This window comes from Aulonocara sp. 'chitande type north' Nkhata Bay, linkage group LG3, assembly GCF_057382095.1.
Source record: "Aulonocara sp. 'chitande type north' Nkhata Bay isolate Kocher_YH1m ecotype deep benthic linkage group LG3, A_spYH_male_GT1.1, whole genome shotgun sequence".
Taxonomy (NCBI): Eukaryota; Metazoa; Chordata; class Actinopteri; order Cichliformes; family Cichlidae; genus Aulonocara; species Aulonocara sp. 'chitande type north' Nkhata Bay.
In genome coordinates, this window is record NC_141346.1 from 10,328,619 (window position 1) to 10,339,539 (window position 10,921).

A 10,921-nucleotide genomic window follows, 5' to 3' on the forward strand; every position below is an offset into this window, starting at 1 on the left:
TAGAAGTGCTGTCATTTGCCATGAAGTTTTTCTTTTGTTTGTTTGTTTTTATTTGTTAGAAACCTTTAGCAATTTCTAGCAGCTCTATGGTCATCTTTCCTGTTTTGGAAAAACACCCACCATTAACAGCAGAACAAAACAATTTACCGCAAAGAGGCATAAAGAGACTTATACGTTATCACAGTCAATACACACTCTTATCAGCTTTGTGCTGAGAAATGTCACTTAAGTGTCTGACATCAGTGCAGTGGAAACTGCAGAAGGAAGTAGTTGCTGTGGTTTTACATACGCAACATGCAAACAAGCAAAAACATACAGTCTTGACATTCAGTCACCTCAAGGCGCTTTATATTGTAAGATACAGAGCCTACAGTAATGCAGAGAAAACGCCAACCATTAGACAACTCCCATTGAGCAACCACTCGGTGACAGTGGGAAGGAAAAACTTAACAGGAAGTAACCGTTGGCAGAACCAGGCTCAGAAAGACCATATTATTGAAATAATAAAAGTAGCAATTTTTCCTATATCATCAAAAGCCGCAAAGACAATTTTGCAATTTTAAAATTTAAAGCTGTTTTTTTTTAAAACAGAACAAGTTTTCAGAAACAACTCGAGATTTTGTATTTGTTTTTTATTAATTTGATCATTAGACTGATTAAGCTTCAGATTAATGAGTTTCAGATTCAGCTACTTAGCTAATAGGTGAAAGCTAGCAACATAAACTGGTGGTATCTGTGTGGGGGTGGGTTTGTGCTCAGTGTAGACTCATTATGATATCTCAGCAGAACCTATTGTGGCTCATGAGAACTTGGAATACATGACTCATGACATGGTTTCACTGATCTAATCTGACTCTAAAATCAAATATAACTCTTTGTATTTCAAAAAAGTAGAAATTCGCATAATAACTCATGGATTTAACTCTACAATTTCCACCTCTTTCCTGCTGCTCTCACTCTCCTGGGTTGCTTGTGTTGTTATTCTTGACCCCATGCTAAAGTTCACCTGAGCTCGAAACGTCTTACAGAGGAAAAAGTAAACAAGAGGGTCCAGACAAACATTTAAAACTGATAAGATAGTGGTCACTTCCTTCAAGTAGTACAATAGCTGACCCACAGAGCAGCTGGTCCACAAAAAGGTATAGGGAAGACGAGCCAGGTGGTAGGGAACAAAACAAAGACAGAAGATGCTGACCAGCACCAACATGTTCCTGCGAGACTTCACCAGCTTGTCAGTGCTGAAGGAGGCCAGCTGGCTTTGCTGTGCCTGCAACACCCTGCGGGAGGTGCTGTAGTAGAAGAAGACCAGGGATATGAAGACTAAGAGGAAGATGATGGTGCAACTGATTTGAAATGTTTTATGAAGGATGCTGAATGACGTACTGAACAGGGGCCCACAGTAGCCAGGGTCAGAGGTCAGAGGTTTGTGAGTAATGAAAAACATAATGTTGTAGGTGATTGTTGGAGCCAGGAGAAAAACCCAGGTGACCGTGGAGACGATGTGGGCAGTTCGTACTGTCTGCAGGATGTGAGTTCCTGAAGGATGGATGATTGTCAGATACCTGCGGAGAGAAGAGAAAGGAGGCGGTAGACAGCTTCAATCATTAGTAAAAGTGGTGCAGATATGTTTTTACTGTTGAGGTGAAAGGAGTTGTTGGTGCTTTAGTCAGGAGCACAGAATTTGTAGTTCAGCCACTAATCTAGTTTAAACATTGTCATGAATTCAAGTCTGAAATCAGTAAAAGTTCCTTACCTGTCGGCAGCGATGTATCCCATGAATATAATGCTGGCGTACATGTTGAGGTACAGGGAAGTAGCTCCAAAGCTGCAGTAGAGCTCCCGAAATATAACAGACCTGCTGGCATAATCAGTGACACGCATTGGCAAAGAGACGCACAGCAGGAAGTCAGCAGCTGTCAGGTTCTTCAGGTAGACCATCAAGCTCCTCGATGCCTGCTGCTGAGCTTGGCAACAGTAAAACTTTATGATGAAGCCATTGAGGAGTAAACCCACCTGATGAGACAGAGACAGAAGAGATCCTGTTTGTGTGGAATCTGAACCAGGTGAGGGGAATCCTTAATCCATAATCTGAAGATTTAAAACGTACCAGAAACACTAGACTGTAGGCCAGCATAAAGAAAGGGTTGACTGATGGGACAACCAGATCACACGTCTGGTTGACAGATGAAGTCACAGGTTTTAGGTCATCCATGTTTCTGGAGCTGTAAAAAAAGTCCCAGCCACAGATATATTTGTTTTTGGAGCAAATTTAAAAGAAAAGTTTTTTCCCTTTAAATTGCTTTACTTTTCTACTGTCTTATCATGTTCATACAATTCATTTCACAACTGTTGTCTGTGGCTGTTTTGTGATGGAATTTAATTTAATTAATAAAGCACCAAATTTAAACAGTCGCCTCAAGCTGTGTTGTGTTGTATGAGATGGCCCTGCCTGTCCTGTGATGCACCTGTACTGTCTCAATCAATCAGTTGATCAATCAATCATCTCCTCTCATGAGTCTTATTAGGTGTAATTATCCTTTAAATACAGTCTGAGAAGGAGGAGTGGGAATAATCCTCCCCTGAAGCTTATTACTGACTTACGGCTCTGTGAAGTACTATTGGCTTCTGACACGCAAACACCAGCTTTGTTTTAATTCATTATTACACACAAAAGTCCCTCCACTCAGTGTCTAAAACACAGGACAGGAAAATAAGCGCAATAACTCAGCAACATGAATCAGTAACAAAAGAGAAACCATGGACTGATTCATGATCAGCATAACGGACAAAAAAAACTGTTTATGCAGTTTTCAGCTTAGAGCAGGAAAAACTGCTCGTGTCATTATGCCCTCTTGAAGATAAGGAAACACGCACTTGTAGCGTGAAGTCTGAGTTATTCCCCGTTTCTCTTTGTTGCTAAACTGGCGCAACGCATTTCACATGTGGAAAAAAGACAATTTTCTGTTGAGTTGTAATTTAGAAAACTTAGAAAACTTAGAAAAAAATTAGAAAACTCAACAAAACCATCCCCACCAGCTGCACCATCATCTTTCTGTTCTTCTACTACAGCACTTCATACAGACTGCTGCTGCTGACACAGCAGAGCCATTTGGCCTCTTCTGCCTCTTGAATCAGTGCCATAGATGAGCAAGAAAAAACCATATTCTCCTGCTGGATGCTCCTGACTGTGGCAGGTGGTGTTTTGTGGCTCAGCTGCACTGGAGGGATGGAGCATTTGGCTCAGCATCAGAGGTCAGGGCATGCTGTCCTACAAATCGGACCCCTTATCTCATCATCTCCATCTTACCAGTTAGATGTCTGTGAAGGTCCTCAGTCATCCAAGTCATCGTAGTCTAAGGAGCTTGGAAAGAAAAGCGTCAGGAATTCTTTAAGTTACTTGAAGACGTTTCACCTCTCATCCGAGAAGCTTCTTCAGTTCTAAGGGTCAAATGGTGGAGAGTCCCAGATTTAAACCCAGTGGGAGTTTCCCCCCAAAGAGGGACAAAGGACCCCCTGATGATCATCTACCTAATCACATGAGCTGAGGTGTGAAAACAGGTGTGGGTCACAATCAGACAGGGTTTCTGGTGAGCTCATTGTGAAACCTGGCCCCACCCTATCATGTGATTTCCTGAGGTCAGATGGCCCAGGATGTGAGTGGGCGTTAAGGCGTCTGGGAAGGGATCTCAAAACTGGATTATAGATGGCAGACAGTTGGTGTCGTAAACCACCGCCTCTGTTCAAGGATACCAGTTAGACACCGCCCACTGGATTCCATTGGTTGGGCCGGTGGACTCCACCAGAAACATGGCCTGTGTGTTTTGTTTATAGGAGTGAAAATGATAGAGAAAGGACATTTAATGAATTTAACGAGATTTATTAATCTCGTTTTCTTCTTTTTTTAGGCTACTAGCCAGGTCTCTCTTCTAGGGATGGGTATCGTTTAGGTTTTATCCGATACCAGTGCCAAACCCATACTTTTGAAACGGTGCATTTCTCGGCTTTTAAAAAAACGCTATACGTGTCAAGGTTTGTCATGAGATTCGAGGTGTTACCTCCTTTGCACAGTATCACCTTAAAGCACTTCTTGCAGGCAGTTGAGTTTGCATCTTTTGCTGTGAAGTACAGCCAGACTTCGCTTCGCCTTGGGCATTTTTAATCTGTAGCTCTGCTCTAAAAGAACGTGCGTACCTGGGCCCGCCGACTATCCTTGGAAAGGTAACGTGATTGGCTAGAATCCAAAGTGTATGACATCTCAGGAAAAAAAAGCACCGAAATCAAGCACCGAAATGTGCGCTGCTTTTCGATCTGGTTACCCATCCCTACTCTCTACTGCCATGGAAGACTGCATGAAGAATGCAATTAAAAGGAAATTGTAAACATCCTGAGCATCAAATAAACTCATACATTCAAAAAATATTTCAAATTTCACCAAAACCACAGGGTCTCAAGAAAACCGGAAAATAATAAATATCCTTTCAACTCCGCTAATCCAATTTAAACAGTGAACGTCACCTCCTCTATACCTCCTACCACAGTGGATTTTTTCCTTCCCACAAATTGGTTCCTCTTCTCAGGACTAAACTATGAAAAAACAATAATAATGATGAAACTTTCCCAACACAAAAGCCCAAGCAGACTTCTTGTTGTCTCTTTTACTCACCACAGTATTGAGTCCAGTCAGACCGGCGATTCCACCTGGATTTGCTCTATGATCCTACAGGTGGTGAAACTAACACTATAAAAGACATATTCTCAAAATCCCAGTTCTTCATTTAAACGAAAGCGAATCAAAACGGCAGCAGAAAAGGGGAAGTCTCTGGACTGGCCTCCTTCATGACAGTCCGAGGTTTCAGACTTTCAATACACTTCCTGTGTTGGCAACATTAACGTATAATTCATAAATCATAAAATTTCAGCAGAAATCCACAGATTCTTCTTCATTGCGTTTCAGTTCACTAAAGATGACACGCTTTTTTTAAAGATCTATTTTTAGCGTGATGATTTGATGAAGAAGCTCTCGTTACTGAATACATGTAGTGTTATTGCTGGTCATTTCTGTGCTTGGCTGTTATAGATTATATATTTTTTAGATTAGCTTAGTTTGTTTGGTTGTTGTTTGTTTGTTTCTTCTAAATGAATAAAACACTGGATACGATCATAAAGTGCTGAATATCATTCAGGGCCCAAGTGCAGGCAGTCCTAAGTTTCCAGCTGACATGGAGCCACCATTACTGAGTGAAAATGGTCCAAATTCTTTCAGCTCCAATAAGATTCTCAGTGTCAATGTTCTCCAAAATATTGCATTAAAGTTTAATGTCTGGGTGTCACTAAAAAAGAGGTGGTAGCAGTAGTGTTATTGTACAATGTACGTTAAAAGAAGACAGTTCTTATTCATGAAGCATCATGAAAAGTATTCTTTTCAACCTGTCAGCAGTTTCCAGCAACACTGTGTCATCTTTCCGTTGGTACATCATGTACGCTCTTATCACCTCTGTGCTGAGAAATGTCACTGATTCAGACATCACTTCAGTGGAAACAGGAGGAGGAAGTAGCTGCTGTGGTTTCACTCAAACATACAAAACCATAAAAACTGTTCGTGTTTTTAAAATACACTGTGAAATACAGAAATCTATTTTAAAAAATTGAATCTAAACAAGTGTCAAATAAGCAGTAGAGAGTGATTGAATTCATGAACTCACTGAACATTCTGATGAGAACTAAACTAGAAGCTGCACCTGAGTTTTGGGAGGAAGCAGCTCAGCGTTAGACAAGAAAAGCAAATTAAAGTTCACAAAAGTGAAATCTAACATTTAAATGCTGTGAGTTTTAAATAAACCTTTATTAAATACGGTAAAATACTGAATGAATTTAGTGTGTGTGTGTGTGTGTGTGTGTGTGTGTGTGTGTGTGTGTGTGTGTGTGTGTGTATGTGTGTGTGTGTGTGTGTGTGTGTGTGTTTTAAAGGTAACAGCCCTGCAATAAAACTTGAGAACCTGTAGTCGCATCAGAAACAGGACGCAATGACTGCAGAGTTAAAGTCAGTCTGTGTGACACAGATTAACGACACAATCCAGGTCACAAAGAACAACGCTCATTTTACTCTCATACAAACAGTAAAGAACAACAAGGTGATCATTTATCAGCTCCAGGATTTGGAAAAAACAACTGAAAGAAAGTAAATGCAATATAAATGTGTGATTGTTTACGCTACATGTTAGACTGAAGTGGAAAGAAGAAGGTTAAAACGAAGTCACACCTGCAGTAGAGAGGTTCAGTTCTCACAGTGCATCTGGATGGTGTTCACAGCGCTTCACTTGCTCCACGTTTTGTCATGTTGCAGCCTCATTCCTGAATTGATTCATTTTCACTTCGAAAATATTACCAAGTGAAAAAGTTAGTTTTCAATTCTTGCAAATTAATTAACAATAAGACAAAAATATAACATGTCACCTTTCTTCCAATTAGCTGAAATAATCCAAAATAAATAATATTTACTTACTTACTGTTTATTAAGTCTCGATAAATTCTCATTGTTTTTCCAGTTAATAGACAAGTGACAACATTAAAACAGAGATGAAAGGCAGAACAGAGGTAGACAGAAGAAACAGCAAGTACTCTCTGTGTGTGCTTTAAGTGTGTGCGCATTTCTGTGCAGAAAGCAGGGCCACCACCCATAGAGTGTTGCTTGGCCTCCAGAACAGCAGGGACACCATGATTGTTTTTAATCAACTATATCATCGTTTTTTCAAAATGCGTCTCATGGAGCACATTATCATAATTTGGTCTATTACTTAACAATTTTCCCGTATGGCTGTGTTCACGATTGCATGCGTAGTCACTGAGCACCAAGTCAGGTGTGAGGTGGTTTTTGTTTGTGCTCATGAGCTTTCGTTTGCAGCTACTGAGAGTTGGAAGGATTGTAATGATCAGCAACTGATGACACAGCTTTGCAGCAAGGCCAGCTGATCAACCGACAGGACCATAGCTTCAGGAGCCATCATAAGATTAAAGATATACGGAGTTCAGTTGTTTACCGGGCTATGACAATGGCCTGAATGTCACTCCTCTACTGATGAAGACCTCTGCTGTTTGCAGAGCCTGCCCCAGAACTAGTTACATCTTTACCGAGCTGTTCTGATCTGTGGGCATGCCCTGTTATCCCACGATGGAGCTCAGGTCCATTCAGGTTGTGCCTGTGGTGGAGATGATTTTGTACATTTAACACTGCATTGTTTGTATAAATTTAAACGTACATTGGTTCTGTTTATTCATTTTAAAGCTACTGCCTATGTTTAGTGCACTTGTGCTGACTGTAGCCTCACATCGATCTCTGACCTCAAATGAAACTTTATTTATAAAATATATGTGTCATGATCCTGGGTCCTTTTGACCCAGCGTTTTGTGTTTTCTCTTCGCGATTTTGGTTCTGTTCTTCCTTTGGTTAGTGTTACTCTGTTCTGCCCGTGTGTTCCTGTATCTAGTCCGCGTTTCGTAGTTTGTGTCCTTTCATGTGTAAGTTCCTGTTTTATTGTGAAGGTCTGTGTCTTATGTGAGTGTTTTCAGTTTGCCTCCCTAGTCTCGTCATGTTAATTACTCCCAGCTGTGTTGTTTCCCCTCGGTCTCCCTGTATGTATTTCCCCGGACCTCCCTGCACCGTCATTCTTGGTTTGTGTTGTTAGTTTACCCAGTTTAGGTTTCAGTTTCATGTTCCTAGCGCCTTTGTTGTTTGCATTTTTGTTGTTAATAAACACTCACCTGCACCAGAGCTGCCGCCTTTTGGTCCTATATATATATTCCACACGGCTTGCCCCCGCAAACCGTGACAGAACGAACCAGCCACCATGGACCCAGCGGCAGTAAATCCGTCCGAGGAGCTCCAGGACGACATCACATATAATGTGGAGATCCTTCTCAGCCTATGGCTGGAACATCCCCCGGAAGAGCTTCGCCGCGCAGCAGAAGACCGGCTGCAACGGCTCTTTTCCGGCCTGCCATGGCTATTGGACTCGCTTCCTCCGACCATGCAGGCTTTTCTCCGGCTCACACCGCACCTTCTCTCAGCCACTCCTGCCTCGCTGCCCGACTCGCCGGATGTGATCTTGCCCGGCCCGTCGGAGCCGTCTGCGGGGAGGAGACGCCGATCGCGCCGCAAGCGCGCCACCCCACAGCTGGACGTTCGGACTTCTAATTCGCCGGCTGTGGTGAGTGAGGACTGTTTTCCATTTGCGGACTGTATGACTGTTCATTCAGGGGCGGTGTTCTGTGCGGCAGATGACTTTGTGAACAGCATATCACTTCCCCCGCAGCCTCTCTCAGCTCAGTTAGCTCCCCCGCAGCCTCTCTCAGCTCAGTTAGCTCCCCCGCAGCCTCTCTCAGCTCAGTTAGCTCCCCCGCAGCCTCTCTCAGCTCAGTTAGCTCCCCCGCAGCCTCTCTCAGCTCAGTTTCCAGAGCCTCCCTCAGCTCAGTTTCCAGAGCCTCCCTCAGCTCAGTTTCCAGAGCCTCCCTCAGCTCAGTTTCCAGAGCCTCCCTCAGTTCAGTTTCCAGAGCCTCCCTCAGTTCAGTTTCCAGAGCCGCCCGTAGCGCAGGCCCCAGTAGCTCCAGAGCCGCCCGTAGCACAGGCCCCAGTAGCTCCAGAGCCGCCCGTAGCGCAGGCCCCAGTAGCTCCAGAGCCGCCCGTAGCGCAGGCCCCAGTAGCTCCAGTGCCGCCCGTAGCGCAGGCCCCAGTAGCTCCAGTGCCGCCCGTAGCGCAGGCCCCAGTAGCTCCAGTGCCGCCCGTAGCGCAGGCCCCAGTAGCTCCAGTGCCGCCCGTAGCGCAGGCCCCAGTAGCACACCTCAAGGTGCTTTTCCTGGTTCAGCCGCCATTGGCACTGTTTGCCGCTCCAGGGCTTCCCCAGAGGCTAGGTCCCAGTCCTCAGCTGATTCTGGACCCCTGGAGTTTAAGCAGCCACCCGAGGGACCGCTCCGGCCTTCGTCTCTTGTCTCCGCTGGAGGGTCCGAGGGACCGCTCCGGCCTTTGTCTCCTGTTTCAGCTGGGGGGCCCGAGGAGCCCGTCCAGCAGCCTTCCTCGTCAGCTGGTGGTTCCGGAGAACCACACCAGCCTCATGCCTCGTCGGCTGGAGGGTCCGAGGGGCCCGTTCAGCCTCCTGTCTCCGCTGGTGGGTCCGAGGGGCCCGTTCAGCAACCTTCCTCGTCAGCTGGGGGTTCAGGAGAACCGCACCAGCACCATGCCACATCAGCTGGAGGGCCCGAGGAGCCCATCCAGCCACCATCTGCTACGCCAGCTCCAGCCTGTGCTTCGTCAGCTGCAGCTCCAGCCTGTGCTTCGTCAGCTGCAGCTCCAGCCTGTGCTTCGTCAGCTGCAGCCTCAGAGCCTTCGTCTGCTGCAGCCTCAGAGCCTGCTGCAGCCTCAGAGCCTGCTGCAGCCTCATCGCCGGCTGCAGCCTCATCGCCAGCTGCAGCCTCGTCTGGTCCGGCCTCATCCGAGTCTTCATCCTCGTCTGGTCCGGCCTCTGCCTGTGCTTCTGTTACGCCTGGTCTGGCCTCTGCCTGTGCTTCTGTTACGCCTGGTCCGGCCTCTGCCTGTGCTTCTGTTACGCCTGGTCCTGCCTCTGCTTCAGCGTCGCCTGGTCCTGTGCCCTCCAAGCCTCGGCCGGTGCGCCTGACACTTGGGCGCCGCCGCTGCCTTCCGCGCGGCCAGCCCCCTGATCGCCATCGCCTGAGTGGCCGCCGCTGCCTTCCGCACGGCCGGCCCCCGGACCGCCATCGCCTGAGTGGCCGCCGCTGCCTTCCGCACGGCCGGCCCCCGGACCGCCATCGCCTGAGTGGCCGCCGCTGCCTTCCGCACGGCCGGCCCCCGGACCGCCATCGCCTGAGTGGCCGCCGCTGCCTTCCGCACGGCCGGCCCCCGGACCGCCATCGCCTGAGTGGCCGCCGTTGCCGTCCGCACGGCCGGCCTCCCGAACTGTATCCACGTCGCCGCCGTTGCCGTCCGCACGGTCGGCCCCCCGAACTGTTTTGGACTCCTGTGCTGTCGGCCCCCTGGCCGGCCCCCCGAACTGTTTTGGACTCCTGTGCTGTCGGCCCCCTGGCCGGCCCCCCGAACTGTTTTGGACTCCTGTGCTGTCGGCCCCCTGAACTCTTCTGTTTTGGACTCTGTTTTTTTTCCTGTGTTTTGGTGTGCTTCGTTTCTTTTGGTTTTGGGCTCGTTTTTTGTTTTTGTCTTTTGGCCTTCTGGTGCTCCGGTTTTGTTTTGCTTCGAGCCCTCCTTCCTGGGCCCCCGCCGCCCGCCCTGGTCGGGTTGTTTTCTGTTTTTTCTGGCTGTTTTGTTTCTTGTTGGGCTGTCTGGAGCCAGCCTTTGAGGGGGGGGTACTGTCATGATCCTGGGTCCTTTTGACCCAGCGTTTTGTGTTTTCTCTTCGCGATTTTGGTTCTGTTCTTCCTTTGGTTAGTGTTACTCTGTTCTGCCCGTGTGTTCCTGTATCTAGTCCGCGTTTCGTAGTTTGTGTCCTTTCATGTGTAAGTTCCTGTTTTATTGTGAAGGTCTGTGTCTTATGTGAGTGTTTTCAGTTTGCCTCCCTAGTCTCGTCATGTTAATTACTCCCAGCTGTGTTGTTTCCCCTCGGTCTCCCTGTATGTATTTCCCCGGACCTCCCTGCACCGTCATTCTTGGTTTGTGTTGTTAGTTTACCCAGTTTAGGTTTCAGTTTCATGTTCCTAGCGCCTTTGTTGTTTGCATTTTTGTTGTTAATAAACACTCACCTGCACCAGAGCTGCCGCCTTTTGGTCCTATATATATATTCCACACGGCTTGCCCCCGCAAACCGTGACAATATGTCATTTTATTCTATGCTAAATCAGCCACATGTCTAATAGCTGAAAGCAGCAACAGCAACACAATACAAATGCAAATTTCTTCATT

At 46.6% G+C, this 10,921-nt stretch overlaps 1 protein-coding gene across 1 annotated transcript; it reads right to left on the minus strand.

The window, feature by feature from the left end:
- Positions 1–910: 910 nt before the first annotated feature.
- On the minus strand, positions 911–2,004 carry LOC147333905 (P2Y purinoceptor 14-like). Its single transcript, XM_086287311.1, has 2 exons — positions 1,754–2,004; positions 911–1,562 (listed from the first exon to the last, which is right to left on the minus strand). The coding sequence occupies exons 1-2, from the start codon at positions 1,936–1,938 to the stop codon at positions 911–913; spliced, it is 837 nt and encodes a 278-aa protein (XP_086143437.1). The 5' UTR covers positions 1,939–2,004.
- Between the last annotated feature and the right edge of the window lie 8,917 nt (positions 2,005–10,921).